Source organism: Nelumbo nucifera, chromosome 2 (assembly GCF_055504915.1).
Source record: "Nelumbo nucifera cultivar China Antique chromosome 2, China Antique-T2T, whole genome shotgun sequence".
Lineage (NCBI taxonomy): Eukaryota > Viridiplantae > Streptophyta > Magnoliopsida > Proteales > Nelumbonaceae > Nelumbo > Nelumbo nucifera.
The window spans coordinates 17,908,639-17,935,075 of NC_142650.1; the positions used below are offsets into that span (position 1 = coordinate 17,908,639).

The window sequence follows — 26,437 nt, forward strand, 5'->3', positions numbered from 1 at the left end:
CCCAAAAAAAAAAAAATTAAATTCAAACATCCCTTTGCATATAACCCAATGCAAGATGTGGCGTGACCATTCCAAGTTAAATCTGTCACGACTCTAACGCTGCCCAAATCAATACTAAAAGCTAGGAAAGCTGATGAACTTTTATTTTTATTTGAGATGTCATACTTTCATTATATGAATGAGAATTCATTTAAATTTATTTTTTTTTGCATTTTTAAACTCAATAATTAAATTTAAAGATCAAAATATTTAGACAACCACTGAATTGCCATTTGCAAATAAACATTAACATTATATGATACTATTAAAATATTTTAATTTAACTTTTATGGCTTTGACATGAAGCCAAACTAACATTTTAATTTAAGCTATGGGCTTGTTCGTTTCTTCTTAACTCTTATCTCTTAAGAGAAATTTTTTTAACTTTAAGAGAAAAATGGTTGTTTGTTTCCTCTTATCTCTTAAAGTGCAATCATACAAACTTTTTGTTTTTCAAAAAGATTCTAAAAAAAACAAACAAAAATTCTCACATATGAGTCAAAATGGATATTTGATAATTTTCAGAATTTAGAACAACATTCTCTACATTGAAAATTTAGGAAAAAGAAAATTCACCAACATTCTCTACACTTATGTCATACTTGAGAGCAAATGAACAGTTATGATTGGTTTAGTTGAAGTCCCTAAATAAACTTTTATTCTCTAATATGCCTTCACACATAAGTCTGTTGAGATTAAAGCATGGACAAACACATGATGATCAGTTATGATTGGTTTAGGTTTGGCCCAATTCTTCACTTTTCAAAGCAAAAAAAAAAAAAGGGAAGTTTGTTAGTAGTAGAATAGCCCACTGATTTGATTGGAACCTTTCTAATCTTTTTGTTTAATAACTCTTTTTCATTTATCAACAAAAAAGCGCCATATTAAGACATGTCAGATTTGGGTTGGGTCAGGTTGCCCAATACCTCAACCCTAACATTCATCTTTTTTTGTTTTTTATAAGAATCTAGGACCTTAACCCTAATTTATCTCTCTTTTACAGGAAGTAGACTTATCAGGTTCATACTTATCAACATTAACCCTAACTTACCTCCCATTCAAACCAATCCAACTTTTTCGGGTTGGGTTTGGTCAATCCGGTCCAAGTTGTACCCCTAGGACAGAGGATTATTGAATTGCCTGGACGCCGGTCTGAATTCTATTAACATTGCCAGAATGAATCGATTATAATACATTATGTGGTGTGGTGATGGTCGACACTCGACAGGTGCTGAACCAAGTAACTGTAAGCTTGAAGCTATGGGCTATGGCACAGCCACATGGATCAGGCCACCCACCATAAATGCATTCTAATTTCTGGCCAATACTCTTAAATGAGCCGGTGCAGCGCCAGAGCTATACTATAGTAGAGCAAGTGATAAAGAATTAAAAATGATTCAGTATTTATTTATTTTGAATTTAATAATTAATACACGCCGGGGCCGTCAACCGTCATGTTTTCTATACCAACTCGACCCATTTTCAGAAAACGCTCGTAATTCAAAAATGGAATTTCCGTTCCTATCAGTCTCATCGCGTCCTACTCTGTCAAATCTCCGTCTTAGCCAGGTGTTTCCTGTTGTGGCAGCTTCCCGCTGTGCGGCAGCTTCCAGTGGGAAGACGAAATTTGTTGAGGCCTCGAAGACAGCAAACGTAGTACCTATGCATCGCTGCTTATTCTCCGATCATCTGACGCCGGTGCTCGCCTACCGTTGCTTGGTTGAGGAAAGTGATCCACAAGCTCCCAGCTTTGTGTTTGATTCCTTCGGGAAAGACTCTCAGTCATCCGTTCTGGTAACAAAACAGACTCCTTGCTTCCATCCCGCCCATCCCATCTTCCTCTATGGAGAGTCGGACATTGTGACTGACGTTTTTTCCGTTTAATACTGTTAGGGACGTTATAGCGTGGTGGGGTACCAACCGACAATGGAGATCATAGCAGAGGAGAATCGGGTGACGATTCTGAACCACGTGGAAGGTCGAAGGGTGGAAGAGTTGGTGGAGGATCCCATGGTCATCCCCCGCCGGATAATGCAGGGTTGGAGGACTCCTCAACTTATGGACAAACTACCCGATACGTTTTGCGGTAAGATCATATCGACATTATTATTATATCTGTGCTTCCTTTAAGCTTTACCGCATCTCTTTGTATTTCTTCTTGCTGTCGTTTCGTTTTTTCCTACATTCTCCGGGAAGAAGGTGCGCACAGCACAGCGCATAGCATATATACAAGTACAACTTTATATTATCTGACAATTTGGGAGGGCTGGGCCAGCTTTAACTTTTAGGTACACCCAGGTTCAATCCTAAGCATTGAACTGAAGGTCCAGGCCCAGACCAATCCCACAGCCAAGCCTCATATGTTCAACCCGCCTTTCCGTACTGAAATTTGACATATTTGGGTTGGGCCGAGCCCCATCAGGCTCAAATTGATCAATCAGATTTAGATGGGCCGAAATGGATTAAAAAGATGTATGAACTTATTTACTATATCAATGATTTAAATCTTTACATAGAAAATTTATACATTTTGCATAATTATATAATTTATATATATGTGTATATGTATGTGTGAATCTGTAATAACTGGGCTCAGATTGGGTCACTAAGGGTTTAAGCCCATGCTAAACCCGGAACTAGGAAAGCCCAATGATTAGAATTTAGAAATACAAGCCCAGCCTGTTAAAAAGTGCGGGTTAAGTCGGCCCTGGCTTGGGTTGGGCCAGCCCAAATTGCATCCCTTTTAGTAAGATCCATTAACTGCCAACAGCCAAACTATATAGTGACGTATTGCCTTCTACGGATGATATATGTGGCAATGCATAGCATAGCATAGCATAGGATAATATGACGACAATGGAGGATGTCAATTCTTATAGGGAGCGTCTGCGTCGTTTGCTGTAATGAGTTCAAATCAACTCCACAAGATTGTTACATTTCCGTCGTGTATTGAAAACATCTTCCGATGATAATATTAAAAATGATGATGTCATCATTGGGAAAAGTTCCCAAGGGCGGGGATGTGATGTAGGACGTTGTGGGGGCAGATTCGGTCTCTGCTGTAATGGGTCTGAGGCTGGGCCTCAGATTTCTTGTTGAGCAAAACAAAGAGGGACATCTTGACGAGAAACCTTGGATGCTGATTTCTGACGCAGCAGATCATTTTGAGTAGGGCCCACGTAATGGAGAGTTTCGATAAACATAGGGCCGATGGCAAGCAGACTAGTTTAATGTGTGGGGATGGTGTGCCCAACTTTAGGGAGGACAGCTCAAGATTTTTAGGCCCAAGAGATAATGGGCTGGATCAAACTAACTAAATGTCAAGTTGGGCCTCTTATGTGCGTTTAGTTTTACGCGTGTGTAGTAAGTAAATAGGGGAAGGAGATTATATTAATTATTACAGCATATCATCTGGAGGAAAGTTTCTCCAGATTTTTCCATTGTGGTGGACCAACGCTGGTTCCCGATCTATTTTACAAAGCCAAAGTCTAAATTCATATGATGCGTATTGGCTTTTGAATCCACCATGTATGCGGAAATACTTAGAACTAGGTCTATATCAATTTAATAGATTTAAATTAAATCGTGTTATTATATATACAAATTATGAAACTGAAAAACTTAGAAAATAGTATTGAGTTAAGGCTCCTTTTGGGAAGAGTGCAAATAGTGTAAATGCATATATGTAAAGTGCATTTTGGTTCATGTAAATATAAAATTTGTTTAGTTTTGCATTGATACATTACTTTTTACATCCTTTTTTTATGTAAATTTTACTCTCATTTTGGATGCAAACATGACTTGAAATTTATGAAAACTGTCACTTTCAATACAAAAATGCATTCTTACCAAACACCATCAAAACTGAATTAGAGTGAACCGGTATTTGCACTCTTCATCACATTTGATACTCAAAAACTCAAGTGTAGTAGATACTTTGAGCTTTGGTATAGGCTAGCTTGTTATGAGACTGCTTATATAACTGAAATTCACATTGCTATTCATCAAAATTCACTTGGGGTTGCGATTGGTCAAAATTGTTTTGGTATTAGAAATTCAAAATGGATGAACACTCCCCAAACAAGGTTCAAAATATTGTAATCAAGAAGGATATCAGAAAGATGATTTTAAGAGTTACATTAGAAACATATAGATGCTGTGTAAAATTAAATGTCTTTAAATAAGGTATAAATACATAGAAAACATATATCTTAATGATATACGTGAAGTCTAAACCATCAAGTACATTTGGGATATGTTGGAAAATAGTAATAGAATTAGGCCATATTTGGTAGTGCTTAAAAATAAGTGTTTATTTGGGTGGGAACCACACCCTTAAGCACTTATTGATGTTTGGGAAATAAGCCTGAAATAAGTGCTTATTTGAAAAATAAGGGCTTATTTTAAGCCCAAATTTTCAGCTTTTTTTAAGTGTACATACAATAAGCACTTATTCAAATTTTTTCTCCCATAATTGTTCCTAGTAAATTTTTAGAATACCAATTATACCCAAGGTTCAAAGTATCGATACGATACGAGTTTCGGTCATATCGTATCGGTACTTAGAAACAACCGATACGTATTTTTTTTTTTAGTTTCTTTTCAAAGTTTAGTTTTTTGGGAAACTTATAAGATATTTTTTATTATTAAAAAAAAATTGAGGGTCCGAAACACCTGGAAACAGGCGTTTCAGACCGTATCTTTTTCAAAAGATACGATACGATATGCCCCGTATCGTGCATATTGTATCGATACTTTGAACCATGATTATACTCTTTTATAAAAGCAATTTTACAAAGGCACTTTATAAAAGTAATTTTATGAAAATTACTTTTACGAAAGTAAAGTATTTTTAAGAAAGTACTTTTACGAATGTATTTTCAGGAAAGTACTTTTATATGAAAGCACTTTATAAAAGTACTTTTGCAAAAACACTTTTATACATGTACTTTACGAAAGCACTTTTATAAAAGTAATTTTACAAAAGCACTTTTACAAAAGTATTTTTATGGAAATACTTTTACAAAAATACTTTTAAAAGTACTTTTATGTAAGTACTTTTATAAAAGTGTTTTTATGAAAGCACTTCTATAAAAGCACTTTTATGAAAAACTTTTATAAAAGTGCTTTTATGAAAGCACTTCTATAAAAGCACTTTTACAAAAAAAAACTTTTATAAAAGTACTTTTATGAAAGCACTTTTATAAAAGCACTTTTACAAAACCATTTTTATAAAAGTATTTTTACGGAAGTACTTTTATGAAAACACATTTATAAAAACACTTCTATCAAAGTACTTCTATTCATTCACTTTGGATTGGGAATTTTGAAATTTTGAAAGAAAATGAAGGACAAAAGACTCACAATTGCTTATTTAAGTGTTTATTGGAGAAAAACCACCAAACGCCCAATATGAAACAAAATAAGCACTTGAAAAAGCTGGGTGTCAAATGCAAAAAAATGCTTATTAAGCATTTGTTTTTAAGCACTTATTTTTAACATAAGCACTCCCAAACATGGCCTTAATATGTATGTATGTATATGGCGGCACTAACAAAATAAGATTCATGAAGGTGGCTAAAATTATAAAACTGAAAGTTCCTAATTAATTATAACAAGTTGTAGTATGGAATGTTGGTAAGAATTCTTAACTTTTAAACTGACCTGGGTTAAGCCTACAAAATGGTATTTGTTTGTCTAAATTTGAATTCGAATCCGATGAAATTATAATTGGATCAAATATGGAGCCATCCTTATTTAATCTGATCTAATCCAATCATAGATTCAAGTCTCATAAAAGTAATTTTCAAATTCATTTTATTTATTTATTTATTATATACAACATCAGAGTCATTTGTATTTCATTTTATTAATAATATATAATATTTTGATTATTATAAATTTAATTGATTAGTTGTTGCTTAAAAGAGTTTCATTTATTAATGGTATTCAATATCCAAATTTGATCTGATCCAATTTGTTTTCAGTTATAACCTGGTTTTGAATCCTAGAAACTAAATACAATTTTAATAAAGAATTAAAGGCCTATTTGGTTCATGGGAATAGGGGTTGGAATTGGAATCGGAATGGCCCATAATGATTCCAACTGTTTGGTTGGGGGAATGAAATTTCATTCCTATTCCTGGTGGAATGACATTCCCTCCTCCTCCCTTGGGAATGAAATCCACTTTCAGCTGATTTCAATTCCCATTCCAATTCTTGTCTGAACCAAATAGATTATAGAAAAAGATTATTCTAATTATATTTCCGAAGGATTTTGATTCCAATTTTAACTTTAAACCAAATAGACTATAGAAAAAGATCATTCCAATTCTAATTCTGAAGGATTTTGATTCCAATTCTAACTGTAGACCAAACAGGTCATAATAATATCAAATATGATTAATAGAAGGAGAATGGAATTTAAATTGGATACCTAAATTGGGCCATTTGGCATGGCAACATCATGTCCATGACCTCAAAATCTTGGGGACCGTTTGGCAAGGTTTTTTGGAAAGAACTTCTGGTAGTTCTGATAGTCAAAAGACGCATTGAGCTTTTGCATTAAGATTTGAGTAGCCTGAAGCTGGTTTGGCTACTGCATGTCTTTTTGTGCATCTGTCCTGACGACAATAAACTGAGAAAGACGCAAAAAGTTCTATTTAGAGCTTTCTGAAATTTGCCCATTTTGAGCTTTTCATGTTTTTCTACGTATTAGCTTTTGACAGTTAGATTTGTTACGAACCAAAGGAAAAAAAGACCATAACACAATGTCCATCTTGTAAACAGCCAAAAGACTGCACGGGGACACGCAAAACTGGGCCTTAATAGGCATGTGGGTGCTACATAAAGATAAATTTTGATTGTTCACGGAGAATGTTTCCCCTCTAGCTAATGTTCTTATTTCTTTGTCTAGACTTCCGAGTCTAATTCTAAAGTCGCTATCATGGTCATGTCTTAGAATGACCTCATAAGGCTATGTTTAGCTTATGCTTTTGAGTTTTGGATTTTTGCTAAAAAAATTGTGAAAAAAAAGTGCTTTAAGTGGTAGGTAAGTATTTCTTCTAAATATAATAAACTTAAGACACTTGTCAGCTCAAAACACAAAACCTAAACTTTGGCGTATTGAAAAAAAAGTGCTTATGTCTTCCCGGCTTCATAGTCGAACCTCTTTTTTTGCTTGATTAATTTTAGGTCTCATATGTATGTGGGTCTTTAGAGAATCAAGTCACCATTCCAGGATCTAGTTGTAAAGTTTTTTTTTTTTTTTTTCAATTGTAGATCTATTTGGAAGGATCCAGCCCTAGTAAAGTAAGCGTTAACACATTATTATAAGCAATTATTAGTGGGGATCCGTGTGATGCACCGGATTTATTAAGCGGAAGTTAAATATTAGAAAGGGGCATTTATTAAAATACTCTCTTATAATTTTATTGATTTACTAAAATATTGTAATTATGAAAAATACTGTATTTAAAATAATGTTAATGAATACTGTAATTAATGAAAAATACTGTAATTAAATCAATACCATTAGTAATTTTATAAAAAATAACATAATTAAATTAATAAAATTATACCACAATTAATAGTAATTTAATAACATAATTAAATAAAAGTAATTTAATTAAAAAATAAAATAATTAAATAAATACTGTAATTAATAAAACTATACTTAAATTGAATAATAGTAATTTAATACCATAATTAAATTAAGTAAATACCATATTTAACATAATGTTAAAAAATTAAATAAGTAGTGTTAGTTAAAATAATTAATTAAAAACCGAAATTAATAATACATATCTATTGAAACTTCGCAATTAAATAAGTACTGTAATTACTGAAATAAATACTATAATTATTGAAAAATACTGTAATTAAATAACAGAAATTTATTACTGTAGTTAAATAAATACTGTTAGCTAAAAGAAATACTATATTATATTTAATTAAATTCCATAGTTAAATAAATACCTTAATTTTACTGCTATTTAAATAAATACCATAATTAAATTAAATATATACTGTATTTCAAATAATGTTAACGAATACTGTAATTAGTGAAAAATACTGTAATTAAATAGTTGAACACAATAAATACCATTATGGTATTTATTTAAACTATGGTATTTGAAATACAGTATATATTTAATTACGGTACTTAATTTAAATAAATACCGTAATTAAATAGTTGAACACAATAATTAAATAAATACTATAGTTTCATGGATTTACTAAAATGGTATGTATTTAATTATGGTATTTATTAATTACGATACTACGGTATAAACACCATAATTTCATGGATTTAAATACCATTTTAGTATTTATTAAGGGGTATACCATTTAATACCGTAATGTTAAATAAACACCATATTTATTAAGTGGTATACCATAGTAAATACCATTTAATACCGCAATATTGACATAAATACTGTAATTATTAAAAAATATCGCAATTAAATTATAGCAATTTAATACTGTAGTTAAATAAATATTGATTGCTAAAAGAAATACTTTATTTTAATAAATATTGTTATTAGAAAAATAATTAAATACCAGAATTAATGATAAATACCCTAATTACTGTTAAATACTGTTAACAAATACTGCTATTTATTTTATTAAAAATATACCATAATTAATTAAATACCGGGTCGCACACGACCCATACCCAAATATTAACATCATCATCTTCACCCGAATGCATTTCCTGGAGCTGCATCTCATTGCTGCCAACAGGGCAGTGATGTGGCAGTGGATAATGGGTAGAAGTGGAGAAAACGTTTCTTGGGGCATTGGTACCAAACAGTTAAAGTGCATTGAGCCGGGCATGGGACCAACACTCCAAGCCACACATCAACTGCAACGTTGCTGCAACTGCAGGATCGATGCCAAACATATACATAGAATACATGAAAAAAGTGCATTGCACAAAAATAAGGAATGAGGCTCATTTAATTCCTTACTTGTTGGGCTTGGACCGGGCTTGAAGTGTTGGTCCCATGCCCGGCTCAGAATTTTATGGGCTTAATGCGAGGCTAGGCTGGGCTGGGTTGGGCCAGGCCAAGAGTGATCACCCCTAGCTGAGGCTGGTTTGGGCAACGATGGTCAGCTCAGGACTCTGCACCCAATTCACTCGATCGAGTTCCCACATGGCTCCTCATCTGGTGGCCACGTGTCAGCTCGGACTGGGCCATACTGATGGGCCTCATCAACATTGTCTTTGGTCGGAACTCGTTCTACTGGCCCTGGGAAGATTTGAGTAGATACCACCACTCACCAGTAATTGACATCTAATGAACCTCCCAATTAAGCTCTGAATAATGAACAGTGTCGGCAAGAGCAAGTCTATGGTCTTGAGTGACTTTTGCATGAAAATGATCATGAAATAGATCAATGCAGAAAAAAAGTGCTGCATTATTAGGATACGTTTATTTGATTATTTTCAAACAAGAAAAGGCAATGATGTTTTCATGAACAATTACTTCCTTACTATGGGCAACAACCTGGTCAAACAACTAAATAACACGAGATAATTGGGGTAATTAAGGGAAATCTCAGTAATAAATTCCTTTTCTTTTTTTGTGAAATTCATTTTCATTTTCATTTTCCAACTACAAACAAGAAACAACCCACAGATACAAACAAAAAAATGCGACCACAAACAACCACAGAACAAACTGAAACAAAGCTAAACAACAAGGAAACACAGGACACAACAGAAACCTAACAAGACCATACCAACCTCAAACCCGCCAAACGAGAAAACTGGCTGGAAAATATTGCTGGGTCAGGGCCTTCAAAATTTAATCTCCTAAGGTGGAAAATATTGCTGCGTTTGATGGAGTTCAGCACCGATCGGTTAAACGTTGTGAATTGTTGTAAAGTGAAAAGTATGATTATTGATGTAAATATTTATATCGATTTTATGAATGTTATATTTACATTGATTTTATTAATGCTAAATTCTATCGCGAGTGGAGTTTTACATCGATTTACACCACTGATAAATAGGGATCAGAATATTTAATTATACCGGTCCGTATTTTCATCACAAACAAACGCAGCCTAATAGCAATATCACTTGGGGGAATTAAAAACTTTATATCCTCCAACTACTTGTTGGATTTTACTAATTAGGCTGTGTTTGGTTGCAGTACAAATAAATTTGTAGTGATGCAAAACTATGGCAGTGCAAATGATTTAAATATAAATTCTTATCTATTTTTATTTCAAACTTTAATTTATTTTGTTTGATTGTAATACAAATAAAGTAAATTAAAACATAAAGCAAAACAAAGTAAAATCCAAAACAAAATTAAATGAGAATTTATATTTTTTTCATTTGCATTTATATTAATGCAAATATAATTGCACTGCAACCAAATACAACCTTAAGGATAAATTTTGCATTGAGCCCATAAGACTTGTAGACTGTGGTGTGTGTATCAATGAATGAATTTAGGTGGTAGAACTGTCAAGAAGCTAGCTCGGTCCAAAAGAACTGACCCTGCCCTGTTATATAGGGAGTGGCCCTTTTCCTTGGTGGGCCAATTCCGGATCTGACAATTGGGTTGGACCCGGGTCTATCATGCCCAATTGCCCCAAATCATAAAAGACCACCTGATCAAGTGTATGTAATATGCGTGTTTGGATTTTTGCCCCACAGAATGGTCCTCACAGCAATTTGCAGATATACATCGGGAACATCTCCTATATATATATATTTGTATGTTTTCATTAACAGGGAGATGTTTTCAATGCATGACTGCAAATTCTATAGGGTGGATGTGACTTGTGAGGCCTATTATCTGGATAAGAAATCCAGATTCATAGAATCTTCTATTTCCTTGATTTATTCTTTCTTTTTTTAAGTGTATTATCTCCAAATAATATGTTTAAAACATGGTTTTCAAAATCAGACCGGATGGAATCGTTGAACCAGAAAAATCAGGTCCGTCACCTGATCAGTTCCATTTTACTCCAAAATCATTGATTTAGTTAGCGAATCACTGATTCAGGCGGTTGAATTGTTGATCCGGACAATATTTTTTGATTAATTTATGTTTTTTTTAATTTTTTATTTTTTTATTGGAGTGAGCCATCCGTTCAGACCAAATAGTCGGACCATTTGACCCAATACCAGACTCAGAACAGTTCCCTGTCCGGTCCAGTTTTAAAAACTTTGGTATAAAATTTTGGAAGCAAAAAAAAAAAAAAAAATCTAAGATTTTAACTTCAACGGCTCAACCATCAAGTTTATTAAATAAAATTTCTAAGTTATTAGGGCCTGTTAATTATAATCGGGTCTTCTCAGCTTGGCTGATGATGAAGATCGACTTTTGGCTTGTTATTTAAGAGACTAGATTAGCATCATATATGCCTTTATTTGACAATGGGATTCCCCGACTCTTGTACACCCTTTGCAGCACATTGGGAACTTCTCTTATGAATTTAATATATATGTAGAGGTAGAAGAGATATTTCCAATGTACACAACAGAGTTTTTGCTTGTAAGATGTCAAGTCTCATTTATTTGTAGTAAATCCTGACACATTCATGATTACTTTAGATTCCCTAGAAATAAGATAGGTATAACATACTATACATCCCCAAGGCCCAGTCACCTAGAAGAACATACCAATTACGACCAATCTTGTAACAGTACAGGTTATTAATGTGTTTATTTGTAATCAGATGCATAGCCTGCTGCACATGTTTTGTCCTAGTAGATTCAAAGTAGTTCTGGATTATCAAATCAATACCTAAATTAAACCAAGACAAAATTAAGAAATGTATCAGGATATGTATAGATATGGTGAAATAATTAGGATACATTGGGATAACTAAAATAAATACCAAAAGTTATATTAATGACATTATATTTAGCTTTTAGATGACTAATGGGGTATATAAACATAAAAAACATGTATAATTTATGTGAAATATGAACTACCAGGAAACAGTTGAAAAATGTTTCTTAGGTAAACAGAAAATGTTGAAAAATGATCGAACATAAATTTTATAATGAGTTTCTTTCTTAAAATTTGTTAATAGGCTTGTGACAATAAGAGAAAATGTAAATTAAAATTTAATTAGAAATCATGGGATTATTACAAATAGTTGAAGGGGAACGGGGTGATAGATTTATTGTCTCTCAACTTAAAATCGTAGTCTGTTATTCTCTGTTTGTAACTTTTTTGGATTTAACTCTGGAATTCAATGGAGCTATTGAGAGGATAGAGTCAATGGCATAAGTTAATGAGGAGAGACAATGGCAGTCTTTTTTTTTGTTTACAATTCTCCTAAGGGCAACTTTCATTCATTCATCACGACAATGGAATCAATTAAAGAAATAAATTAAAATTAAAATTAATGACTTAAATAAATAATTAATAATGAGGAGAGATAATGGGAGTTACTCAAAGAAATAAACTCGAATTTGAATATGGGAATTAGTGAAATAATGAGAGAGATATAAAATAGATTTGATTTTGAAGTCATAGAGAAATAGGGAGTGTAGTATTGGCCAATACAAGCCAATACAGGTGGAACTGCGTGGGAGAAAGAGATGGAAATTGGGTTGAAATGCAAATTAGAGGTAGGGCTGTTCATAAGAAGGCTCGATCCGATCAAATCGACCAATCTGAGTCAGTCGGGTTTTCATCAGCATTGATCGATTTCGGATTGTACAAATTCATAAATCGATGGTTCGGATCGGTTTCGGTTTTATTGTGTGAAAACCGAAACCGACCCGAACCGAACCAACTTAGTTCTTACTTAACTAAAAACTGAAATATCTGAAAAATATATATTCCAATATCTATATCTAAAAAATATATATTATGAAATATGTCAGATATATATTTTCAGAAAATATATATTCCAATATATTTGTATGTATATTTTTGTTTTTATATATATATGTGTATTTCTAAAAAAATACATATTTCAGTTTTAAATATATTTCCAAAAAACTAGGTGGCCATGGGGGGCATGGATGAACTTAGAGCCGAAACCGACCCAACCCGACTCAAACCGACCAGGTCGGTTTTGCTTAACACTGGGTTGATTTCAATTTCCATCTCAGGTAACCTGACCAGGTCGGGCCAGTTGGAAAAACCTCAATAAACCGACCCAACTCGACCCGTAAACAACTCTAATTAGAGGTATTCATTATATGGTCCAGACCACGGAATTGGACTAGAGAGAGAAGTATTCATTTAACATTTAAACATATTACATAACTCTTTATTAAGTAAATATAATAAGATTTGAAACTATTAACCATTAAACACCTAATCAAACAAAACAATTAAACATAATCTCCGGCCAAAAGATTCAATTTGATATTTGAATTATATTTATTATTATTTTGATTTTAACTTATAATTAGATGTCGAAAGCCATGCTTATGTTCAAGAAATTGTGAGCGTACTTATATTTGATATTTGAATTATATTTAATATTTATGCAGGTATATATGTTATTTGGGCTTTTTAATTGAGTTAAGCCCAATAGAATATTCCAAACTGTATTAGAAACGAGGCCAGACCATAATAAAATAATCTAGTCTTATTTGATTTCTATACTAAAATGGTTTGGTCTGATTTGAGAATTTCCCAGATCATAATTTTTTTGATTCAGTTTAAAATATTCTTCAAAGTAGAGTGAGCCGGACTGTAGACACCCTAATACAGAGGATGACTCCAATGAAATGATTACCATTTCAATTATATTATATTATATGAATAATATAATTATATAGTCTAAATGTGTGCGTGTGTGTATGATGACATGCCACGGGCTGATCCATCTTTGGGTTGAACAGCTGACTGCAATCCAGAGGGAAAAATGGTTCAGCCTTGAGTCCATTCTTAAAATACATACATTAAATCTACTTTCACTTGCTATCATCTATGATTTCCTAAAGCTCAGTTTGGAAGAAGTACAAATACAAATATGCACAGTGCAAATAGATACAAAATAATATAACATATAAAGTTTTGCACTCTACATATTTATATTTGCACTCCTTCCAAACTAAGGTTCAGTTTAGAAGGAGTACACATGCAAATAGGTTTTGCACTCTACATATTCGCATTTGTACTCCTTCCAAATGGAGCCTTAAGTTTTTATTACCTTTATTGCATTGGTATCTATATATTTTGATCTTCTACGTGTTGTGTGCCAATGATCTTTTCCAATTGTTTGCCCATCCTTATTCTTTGACGCATCACAGTGTATTTCCAATTAATGTCATGTAAGAGGATGCCAAATGACCCATATTTGGTATTTCACTTTTCAGCTTGTTGTTTTTACTTTTGTAACTCATTGCACATTGTTAGTGTTTTATCTCTGAGTTTATAACTTGATAAATATTTTGAATCGTTGGTATTTATTCATTAAACATTTATATTTGATTTATTTGTAAAATTGAAAAAAAACAATAATAAACCCATTTATTGATAAACCGTAGGCATTTAAGCTTCCTCCAATGAAAAACGTACACAAAAATCAAAGCCTGCTTTTGCAAGTCTTTATATGTATAGATTGCACATAATGTAGAAATAATGAATCAACACCTATGTAACAGCATTTATTGAATAAACGCCTAGGGTTCCATTAGTCATGTCATTTAATATTATAAGAATCTTATTTTTGTCCGATAGTCTTGTCATTTCATCCAACTTTATTTCTTTCTACATTCTTCTCCACCGGTATGAGAACTTGGTCCCCATTTTTAGGTATAGGGCATTGGTCTTCATTTTTTTTTTCTCTTCGTAGATCATACATTCTAGATTTATTCTTATTCTTTGATAAAAACCTAAGTCCTTCCCCACGTGATACAGAATTGCCAACTGAATTAGTCCAATGTCATGAATAGATTTTTTTGGGAAATCTATACAATATAATGCAGATGCTTTGTTTGGTGTATTTGTATCATATGATGCATGCCAATTGCCGGGTATTTTTGTTAAGAGCACAATATGTTCTATAATTGGTAAATAAAATAAAATTTGAAATTTCTCCATCTCCAAACATGGCCCCCCTGAATCAATGCACAGATCCTACAATAAAATTAGCGTAAATTACAAGACAACAATCAATGAACCGACCTTACATAATACTTTTATAATGGTAAAAGGAATTTAAATTTGAATTTTCTTGATATCAAAACATGGCCCACAATTAATGTGCCAACCTTACCTAGAAATTAGGATAAATTAGAGATAGCCATCCTCTACTTTGGGGGTGATAACAATTAGCCCTTCAAACTTTGTTGATGCGGTGGTTGTTTTTGGCGGTCTTTGGCATTGATACCGTACATTGATGTTACAGTGCTACATTATTTGTGGGCATTGAATATAAACTAATGCTGAAAACGGTTATATAGCACCGGAAAACAGCTTGTGGCAGCATCGATACCAAATAAGAAAAGGAGCTATTTTCTGGGAAAACGGTATAATAGAATAGATTTTTATGCATATATCACCATTTTCTCAAAAATATCTTTGAAACAACGGCATCATGCCAAACACCTACTTTGTTTTCAAAAACAAAATCAATCATATTGTGAAACACCCCCTTAGATTCCAACACTTTGCCCTTGATCCACTAACAGTATTGATGATGAGAGTATTGGTGATGTGGTGGCTGTTTTTGCTTTCAAAAATAAAAACAACTATGTTGCCCTTAAATTCCAACACTTTGCCCCTAACCCACTAATTGTATTGACAATGAAAGCAAAATGACTAAATTGTTTATTCAAATTTTTATAGATTTACAACAATAACGTCAAAATTATGAAAATAACTATTTTAAAGTATAAATCATTCTCAAGGTGAACTTGTTGAAAGAAAGTTGAGAGAAAACTGTGAGAGCTAGGGTTTTAGAAAAATTAAATTAAAAGGTTATAAACATTGTTACAAAATATTTAGATGTTTAGAAATGTTTAAAGAAATATTCCATGAAGTTAACTAATAAAATGTTAATGGTAGGGGCAAACTGGTAGAGTACAAAAACTCAGGGAGGGTTTTTATCATAAAAAACGATTTGTGGGCTAAGAATCCCCCAAGCACATGTTGGTTGTCCAAAACTTACCCAAAGGCCCATTGACCAACATCCCATATGTTTAAATCCCTTTTCACTGCAATTAGGCACCACTGTTTACTTTATATCGTAACCTTCTTGCTGAAGAATTAGTGTTTTTCTTTGGATAAGTTATACTAAAAAACATTGTTGGAGAAGATGATGTTGTTGCTGGAGAAGAGGGATTTAGACTGCTGTCATTGTAATCCTTTTTTGTTATCATTGTTAGAGAAGAGGGTTTAGACTATTGTTATTGTTAGGAAAGACGAGTAATTCTTACCATCCCTAAGAAAGACAATCAAGGTAAACGGTCTTAAAAATATTAAAGGATAATTTTAATATATATATATATATATATATTTTTAAATTAAAGCGCACATATTATCATGTATATAATACAGATAACTAATAAACTGCAACAGTAAATATTAATTGATAATTTTCAAGAGTTCAAGCACGATAATGACACATTTTAAAGTTCGGGTGCTAAAATGAAATTAACCCAAATTATAATGTACTGAACTACTGATATGCAATTTACCCTAAAAATAGCATACAAGAAATAGATTCAATAATAAGGTTCAAAGTATCATACGATAGCTGTCATATATAAGGTGTATTGTACCACTTTTGATTCTTAATATAATTATTTACAGGTATTTTGGAAAACCTTCTTTTTTAAATAATATATAAAAATATATTTAAAACTGAAACTTAAAAGAAAAACTAAAAAATAAGAAAAAAAGTTTAAATTACCGATGCACTTGTGCAGATATACATACTTTGAACCATGCTCAGGGATGGCGAATTCACAAGGATGCCCAGTTACCTGTTACCATTTTTAACTACCGAATCAATGAATCCGAATGACCGATCATCTACCTACTCACAAAATCGTGTTCACAGCACTTGTCAACCGAGCATTGCTTTTTTAGGATTTCTAGTCTTCAAGGGTAGTTTTGATACTATAGAGTTTTCCTCTCTATTTAAACAGTAGACTGTGGTAATCGGCAATCCGAATGATCGGAATTCGGAAAAAGCAGTTTGCGAAACTAATAAACTGAAACCACACAGGATTATCTGATTTGCTCATCCTTTTTCCGGTAGAGCTTTGCTCATTTTGTTGCTCCGATGAATTCCCTGAATATGAAGACCCTGGCCGTTTCAACTCAATTTCTCCCTTCATGTAGACGTTTATCTCCAAAGGTTCCCATTGGCGCTGTTAACACCCGAAGCTCAATCAGCTCCCTGACTTCCTCTACTTCCCATTCCCATTCCCACTCCCGCTCATGTTTCCTTGCTTTGAACTGCTCAGCTATCTCTTCTCCGCCTTCTTTAGGTATTTCTCTCTACTTCAGAGAAAGAAGTTTCTCCTGAATTGAGTCTAGGAAAAATTTAGATTTCCATTTTTGTTTTCTTCCGATTTCTTTGCAATGTGATTTTTTTTTTTTCTGGTTCCAATGCTTAGTCGACGAGGAGGCGGTGAAGTTTGCAGAAGCTTCAAAGGACGGAAACTTAGTTCCGCTCTATCATTGCATTTTCTCAGACCACCTGACTTCAGTGCTTGCTTACCGGTGTCTGGTTAAAGAAGACGATCGAGAAGCTCCGAGCTTTTTGTTCGAATCTGTCGAGCAGGGTTTTGGAGTTTCGAGTGTTGTAAGCTCCCTTCTTCCTTCGTTCCTTCATTCCTTCATTCCTTCCATTTCCTTCTTTCTTTTTGGAGTTTCTCTTTGCCTTCTGTCTTTATTAGTTCAGTTTTGAGTTCATTTTGTTAGGGACGATATAGTGTCATCGGAGCTCATCCAATGATGGAAGTTGTAGCAAAGGAAAATTTTGTTACAATCATGGATCATGACAATGGGAGTAGGATTGAGGAATATGTTGACGATCCGATGGTAATTCCTCGGAAAATCATGGAGAACTGGAAGCCCCAACGCATTGATGAGCTTCCAGGTGTATTTTGTGGTAAGCATAATAGGTCGATCACAATTGCATGCAATGCAAACAATGTAAACCCCCTTTTGGGTAATTTATCTTGCACGGTACGTGCATATTGAAAAATTGTTAATAGCTATTGGAGTTCCTGATTGTTTGGTTTCAACTTGATTTTTTAGTCCTGATTTCAGAACTTCAATGCTTAACTTTTGTGTTCTCTTTTTCACTGGTTTTTAATTTCATCTTCCAACTGTTAAACAACACTTGAATGGCTTACTCTCCTTGTGAATGATGCATGCAGTGTGAGTTTCGTCTTGATATGTGGATTATGAATTCCTTATGTGTTATGTTTTTTTCCCTATATTTCTTCTCTTCGATAAGGTACGGTATAATATATAAATCAAATTGTAAGAGCATGTACTGTAGAGCTCATGTACATGTATCTATATAGTCGGAGTGCAATATCAGTGCAGAGATACACAAACATAGAAAAAAAAGGAAGGATGGATTTCTCTGGATTCCCTGCAAGTGTAAGATAAGAGCAACTTGTACCCATGATGTTCCCCAGGACTGCTGGACAATTTAAATAGAAGGGTATTTCTTTTATTTCATACTAGCCAAAATATCGCAAATAGGAGGATGCTCCATAAGGCTTTTCCTCCTTCATTGAGGCCCTTTAAATGCCAACAAGGAGTCCCAGATTCATCTTGGGGAAGAAATTGGACTAATTTTGATTAGTATCAGGTTAGTCCTATTCTAACTAGACAATTACAAAATTTAAACAAATAAAATTAGGTTCTACTAAAACTTTCAACAAATGGATTTTTTTTTTTCATAATTTGACTCAGATAAGTAGGATATTTAGAGTAGTCTTTCCAAAATACCTCCTCCTCCTCCTCCTCCATATCATCATCTAAGTCTTATCCCAACTATATGGAGTAAGCTACATGAATCTTGTTTCACCATTCCATTCTGTTTAACACCATATGTCCATATCCATTGTTAAATTATGAGCAGTTAAATCATTTCTTACTACTTTGTCCCATATCCTTTTGCGTTTGTCCCTAGTCCTTCTAACCACTTCAACTTGTAATAGACTACATCTTATGGGTGCTGTAGGTGATTTTCTATGCATGTGACCAAACCATCTTAGTCTACTTTCTCTCATTTTATCACCTATTCTAGATACTCTTAGGTTCCTTTGAATGACTTTATTTCTGATGCTATGCTTTCTAGTTTTTCCATTCATCTAGCTCAGTATACACATTTTTGCCACTCATTTTTTTGGACATTTTTGGTTCTTGACTGTCCAACACTTTACTCCATACAGCATAGATGGACATGTTGCTTCTTTCCTAAATACCTTTATCCATAAATAACAAATCTAATCAAAATAAGTGATAAATGTTATTTATCATATCTAATTATGCAATATCCTATTAAGTTTCTTAGTTTTACTTTTTTTTTGATTGGAAACAAATGATTAAGATTTTATTGAAAGATATTCTAGTCTAAGAGTTACCAGCAACTTCCTAACAGAGTCATACAAGATAACCAATACCTAGGGCTTCAAATGGATCAGATTTAATCTGATTTGAATTTGAATCCAATTTATTAAGTTCGGTCTAGATATCAGTTTAGCCATGATTGGATCTGAAAATATGATATTAATTGGATTGAATTCAGATATTGCTTGATCTGATATGCTAGGATCTGATCCAATCCGATTATATATACATTATATAAAATTATTTTTTAGATGGTATTAAACAGAATGGAATGGTGAAACATGATTCATGTAGCTGGCCCCATATAGTTGGGATAAGGCTTGGATAATGATGTTGGTGATGAAGTGATGAAGATCAAGTAAAGAAAAGAAATATGGGAAATGCCCACTTCAAGGGTGAAGTAGACCTCCAGAAGAGCCTTAGCTTAGTTTTAGTTATCGTTTTTATTTTATTTTTTTTCATTCTTTACCAAGCCATATAATATCTAATGTTTATTGGTTAATTGGTCTTATTCTGTATATTAGTTCTGTTCCCAAAATAAAACTTATACCTAGCCTTCCAATCATATCCTAATATAAAAAGGCCATTACCCAATATTGCTCCTAGTTATCTGGGATCTTGGGATGGGTAGACTGGACATCATCCTAACCTCTGTTTTATTTATTTATTTATTTATTTATTTGCACAATGTGGCTGCTCTTAGACTCTAATCTGTGCTCTCATGCTTGCCAGACCAAAGTTTTACCATTATACCAAGTAATGGCCCCTAATATAAATCATATTCTAGGATGTTTAATTTAAATGATGCAGATATTTTCTTGCTACTTGATATAAGTTAACTACAATTATTAATTCTTAATAGGATCATTACAAAAACCTAAAATTTAGGCATTCAAAAAGATGACACGTGCTCCTTCTGATCTGGTGGTGATATGGTTTTCTAATCCATGTAGAATTTTCAATAAAATGATTCTAGAAAATTGCATGGAGTTAAAAATTTAGATGTAACTAGGACTACTAAAATCAGAGTTCAGTTTCTTGTCATTCTTTCTGATAATTTTGTAGGGTTTTAAGGGTTCATTGAGTACTTGTGTAGTTTTAGTCACTAGAGTCACTGAAAATGAGGTGGTGTTAGAGTAGTTTCATGCTACTTGGTCCATGAAATTGTTTGTCATTTATATTTTACTAATGATTTTTATAATTTGTGTTGTAGACATCTTCACAATGAGACAAGTCGTATAATGCAAAATAAAACTATTTTTGTTTCTCTACTCATTTCAATGCTGATCGATGTTAATTCTTGAAAAGGCATATTTGTAATTTGGTATTACTATGAACAGGTGGATGGGTTGGTTATTTCTCATATGATACTGTGAGGTATGTTGAAAAGAAAAAGCTTCCTTTCTCACGTGCACCAGAGGATGACAGAAACCTGCCAGATGTTCATCTAGGTCTCTATGACGATGTAATTGTGTTTGATCATGTAGAGAAGGTAATCTTACTCTGATCACTCAACTAAATTGAAGTCTTAGAAAGAAAGGAAGTTTCTGTCTATCATGTTCCTCGTTCAATGTTTATCATTCCAAATTATATTACATAGGAGAGACTATTCTTTTTCCCCTCAATTAGTTGTAGCTTTTGTTGTTTATAATCATTTTGAATGGATGAAAAGTTTAGCTTACTTGATGTTCTTTTTGCCTTCAGAAAGCATTTGTGATTCATTGGGTGCTACTAGATCGGTACTCCTCAGTTGATGAGGCCTATAATGATGGAATGAAACGTTTGCAGGTTTTAGTGTCTAAAATTCAAAATATTGATCCGTGAGTAAACTGCCTTTTAACTTAGTTATTTTCTGAGATTTGTCCTTCCTATTGGTTTCAATGAGTGGTCACCTTTAGCTCATTTCATTTGATCGTCAATTGTTAGCCCAAGGCTATCTGCAGGTTCTATAGAATTACATACTCATCATTTTGGTTCTTCATTGAAGAACTCAAGCATGACAAGTGAAGCATACAAGAAAGCAGTAGTACAGGCAAAAGAACATATCCTATCAGGGGATATTTTTCAGATTGTTTTAAGTCAACGATTTGAACGCCGAACATTTGCAGACCCATTTGAAATATACAGGGCATTGAGAGTTGTGAATCCAAGTCCATATATGGCTTATTTACAGGTATGTCTGCTTCTTTGTAACTTTGCTTCACTTGCAAGTGTCTTAATGTTGCCTGGATATGGCTTGATACAGTATGGGGTATGAAACTTACACTAAAAATTAAAGCATCTGACATGATACAATACCCTTGTACGGGTATCTGGGTATCATAGCTTATGACAAGTTTTGCTATTTATAACTGATTTTGATCTTATATTTTTGTACTATTCAGGCTAGAGGATGTATCTTGGTTGCTTCAAGCCCTGAAATTCTTACTCGTGTGAAGCAGGTATAACCAGCAATAACCAATTGTGACCAAGGTTTTTTAACTGAGTTTCTACTTGTCCAGCTCAAATCCCCTCTCTCAAGATAAATAACCTAACGTGGTTATGGATGTTTTTAATGATCAGTTATTTTTATTGCAAGTTATTATTTGCATTTGGTTCTATGAAAATGAATTAATTTTCTTGGTTGGTAACTGCCCACTTTATTAATTAGTGGTAAAAAATGTCGGATATGCATATTGCATAAGGGGTATGCTCCAAGCAACCAATTTGTCCCTCAATAGCCTCTGCTACCTTATCCATTACGACCCATTAGTCATTATACAATACAAGAGAACAGGTTCCCTGGTAATTACCCCCGATATAATTGGTCCTTGACTCCTTGTTCACCCTTGCTTGGCCAAAGGATCTACCAAACCATTTGCTGATATTTGTGTCTACTGAAACTTTGCTCTACATTCATGTACCAGCTATGTTCTATCAAAGTGAGCATATACTGCCATGGACCTTAGTTGTTGTTTCTTTGCCAACCCATGATAACATGAGTCACCTTTCACCATAATGTCTATGAAACAGAATTAATTGCTCATGATTTTACCTAAATCTTTCATATTGTGTATTTTTAGGAGTTTGAAGTTTGAACTCCAACATTAATATTCAAGATGATCCTCGGTTATATGTTTCTATTTCTATCTTGCTTTGAGATGATTGGCATGTGGAGAGGCTTTCCATGTTCATAGTGTTAACATCTTCCTTAACTTTCAAAATAGAGTCTTTTGATGTTTGTAGTTTTGACCTCTTCCTGAACACTCAGCAACCAAGATGCACATTATTCTGTTGTTTTTGGCAGAGGAAGATTACAAATCGACCACTTGCCGGAACTGTTAGAAGAGGGAGGACAAACAAGGAGGATGAGATTTTGGAAGAACAGCTACTAAATGATGAAAAGCAATGTGCAGAGCACATTATGCTAGTTGATTTGGGAAGGAATGATGTTGGAAAGGTTTAGTCTCTCCCTATCAAGCATTCCAATGAAACATTATTGTATAGGTTAAATAATCAAGGCTCCAAGTGCATAATTCACTCACCAATTTGGATGTATTTCCTTGTTATTTTAGCTACACGTATTTTCAGCATTGGTAGAAAGTGACGTTTTACGTATAGTATTATGGGTCTCTTATGCAGTAGCATATCTATATTTCTGTCGTTCAATCATTGAGGGGGTAAGCTGTTTCTCAAAGAAGTAAGATATTTTATTCATGTATAAAATCAACACAAAGATTACATCAGCACCAATGTACACCAAGGTACCGTACAATGGGAATACACAAAAGGATTAACTGTTTGTGAAGAGGTTTTCAACATAAAAATAAAAAGCTATACTGGAAGCGATTGTGTACAGCCAGCCACAAAGAGTACCCTTGATTTTCCTTAATAATAAAATTTCCTCAGAACTGACTTTTTTTTTTGAAAAATTTGTGGATTTCTTTCATTACATATATACCAAATAACTGTGAATAGAATCATATCCCAAAATTTCCTCAGAATTGATGCCAAAAGCTTGCTCCTTGAGGGGGCAAGCTTTGAAGAGTCAGCTTCTGTTTCTCTTATTTATGCTCTCGTTTTCTTATCCAGCTTTAGATAATATAAAAAAAGGATATATTTTCAAGTCTCAAACCCAATTAACAGTTGGATCATGAGTGGGCCTGGCTTAAAAGTCATTGGGAAACCAAGGAACTCAAATGTTGGCTTTGAAAGAGAATCATTTTTAACTCAAGACTCATACTTCAAATATTCATCCTTTGGAGCAGAATTGATGCCAAATGCTGTTTCTTTTTATGGTTTAATTTTGAAGAATGGGTAGTAGGGCCATGAACCAAATGAACTAGACTAATATTTGGATACACAACATAATTACAAGAAGATAACCATGGTTGATTACAATTATGCTGTTATTGTCAAACAAGCAGATGAATAAGTTCATAGAAAGCTATTAAGCTAATATATGAGGATGGCCTAGGTAATTCACCTAAATGACAAACTAAGTAGCAAAAGTAGCTGCCCCAGTGCAAAGGCCAGGAACTTGGTATAGCTACCATTCTCAAAAAAAACACCAGGAATTTGTTTTATATCTTTACATGCTTCCTTGATATGAACACTGTTATTAGATGCATTTTTATTTCTGATGTTGTAACTGTATAAGCAGGAGCATTTACATATTCCATTCTGTATTCTTAGAACTTTTTGTCCATGAATTATTATAGATTACTTAAGAGATATTTGTTTTTGAAAAAGACTGTTGCTGCAGGTATCCAAATTTGGTTCTGTGAAGGTAGAGAAGCTTATGAATATTGAGCGGTACTCTCATGTAATGCATATTAGCTCCACGGTAAGAAACTTCAGTTGCACTTTCTGAGATTTGGTGGAGATTATAACCCATGTACCTGAACACAGCGAGAACAGGGCTGGATATGGATATCAGATCATCATCATCATCATCCATGCCTTATCCCAACTATATGGGGTTCGGCTACATGAATCCTGAATCTTAGATACTACACTAAAAGTTGAAGTATCAAATATGATACGGCACCCTTGTACTGGTATAGTGGTATCTGAGTATCATAGCTTATAAATTGAACATAATAGAAAGAGAAAAACATAACACGAAAGTTAAATGCATAATCTAATTCATCTCATCTCCGGTGACGTTACACATGGATATGAACTGTGTAGATATAGACTTCAATTTTCAGACAAGTTAATTCTGCTCATATTTTAACAATGGATATTGGCCATAATTTAATGATGTTGACTTTAGACGAGTTATTCTCTTTGCAGGTTACAGGTGAATTGCTTGATGATCTCACTTGCTGGGATGCTCTGCGTGCTGCATTGCCTGTTGGAACAGTTAGTGGTGCACCCAAGGTTTGCAGTAACTTGCCTATTTGTTGTCATTCATGTTTACCTAGCCTACCAATAATGGGTATTTCTTGGTCCTTTCTGGAACTTGGCTTAGTTGATTTGGTTTGGCCAGGCTCTCACATGCATACTTGATTTCACAAGAATAATCGATAAAACTAAAAGTAGATGGGTGCTGGAATACTTCATGCATGCCTTGTTCCTTGCTGAATGTGTAGGCGGATTGCAACTCCATTTTCATGGTCCCACTTAATCTAGTAAAAGAATAAAATAAAACAAGACAAACTAAAATATAACATAAGACAACGATGTTTTTTTTTTTCTTCTAAAGATAAAAGAGGTATTGGCAAACTTCCCAAAATAGATTATTACAAGTTTGGTGGTTAAGATCATGTTATGAGAAAGCAGTTGCCTTGGGAGATTCAGTAGGCAGAGATATCAAGTGAGAGGTTCCAACCACTGTTTGGTATGCATGTCATGGCCCTTCTTAAGTTGTTTTGAGTATGGAATTAGAAGACTGGTTCTGGCTGACTATATAAATACTAAGCCATTATTGCTTCTGCCAGTTGTTAAAGGCAACTATTGAAGTATGGAGTTTTGTTCTTTGTGCATATTGTGTGTTTCTAGTATGTATTGTGAGTATGCGTATATGCATATTTTTATATATGTGTGTATAATAATACACTATGCACATCTATGTTCCTATACTAGGGAACTTTAGTTCTTTATTCTCAATGGAAACTCTAACTCAAACCAGGTCAAAGCAATGGAGCTGATAGATCAGCTTGAGGTCAAGAGGCGAGGGCCATACAGTGGTGGATTTGGAGGCATTTGTTTTTCTGGTGACATGGACATTGCTCTGGCTTTGAGAACCATGGTCTTCCCCACTGGGGCTCGTTATGATACCATGTACTCATACAAGGATTCGAACAAGCGACGGGAGTGGGTGGCCCACCTTCAAGCTGGAGCTGGGATTGTGGCTGACAGTAACCCAGATGATGAACAAAGGGAATGCGAGAACAAAGCTGCTGCTCTTGCTCGTGCCATCGATCTTGCTGAGTCAACATTCATTGAGAAATGAATGGGTTGTACATTAACTTTTTTTTTTCCTTGTAGGTTTATAAGATCTAGCTGCATTTTAGTGCGAGCATTTTCGGGGAGGGGTTTTGCTTTAAAGAGTTCAAGATGTAACAATGTATTAAAGATGTAATTGCCTGGGGTCAAATGGGCATTCCTGGTTGGCCAATGGATATACTTAAATTTTTTTTGAGACTTTTAGTTGCAGAAATCTCTTAATAACACCAGTTGTGGACATCAGAGGGATTTACTTTGTGGAGATACAAGAGTTTCAGATCCAGGCTGATGTTTAGGCGTTTTAGGATTGTGATCTGTGGAAAGAAGTTCTAAGACCCATCCCCAAGTATTTGATTTAAATGGTAAAATTTTAACAATTTTATGCTCAAACCCTTTAATTGAATCAATCAAAACCAGTACGATAA

At 33.8% G+C, this 26,437-nt stretch overlaps 1 protein-coding gene across 3 annotated transcripts; it reads left to right on the top strand.

Moving 5' to 3' along the window:
- Nucleotides 1-1,515: 1,515 nt before the first annotated feature.
- LOC104596958 (anthranilate synthase alpha subunit 1, chloroplastic) lies at nt 1,516-26,216 on the top strand. Of its 3 annotated transcripts, XM_010258288.3 has the most exons (11): nt 17,056-17,476; nt 17,606-17,793; nt 17,913-18,102; nt 20,921-21,072; nt 21,285-21,400; nt 21,507-21,753; nt 21,965-22,021; nt 22,867-23,019; nt 24,325-24,405; nt 24,858-24,944; nt 25,696-26,216. In XM_010258288.3, the coding sequence occupies exons 1-11, from the start codon at nt 17,269-17,271 to the stop codon at nt 26,017-26,019; spliced, it is 1,803 nt and encodes a 600-aa protein (XP_010256590.1). In that variant the 5' UTR covers nt 17,056-17,268; the 3' UTR covers nt 26,020-26,216. The 3 variants fall into 3 exon arrangements, with proteins under 3 accessions (XP_088753352.1, XP_010256592.1, XP_010256590.1); XM_010258290.2 differs by lacking the exons at nt 17,056-17,476; nt 17,606-17,793; nt 17,913-18,102 and adding exons at nt 1,518-1,833; nt 1,933-2,125; XM_088897226.1 differs by lacking the exons at nt 17,056-17,476; nt 17,606-17,793; nt 17,913-18,102; nt 24,325-24,405 and adding exons at nt 1,516-1,833; nt 1,933-2,125.
- The last annotated feature ends 221 nt before the right edge of the window (nt 26,217-26,437 follow it).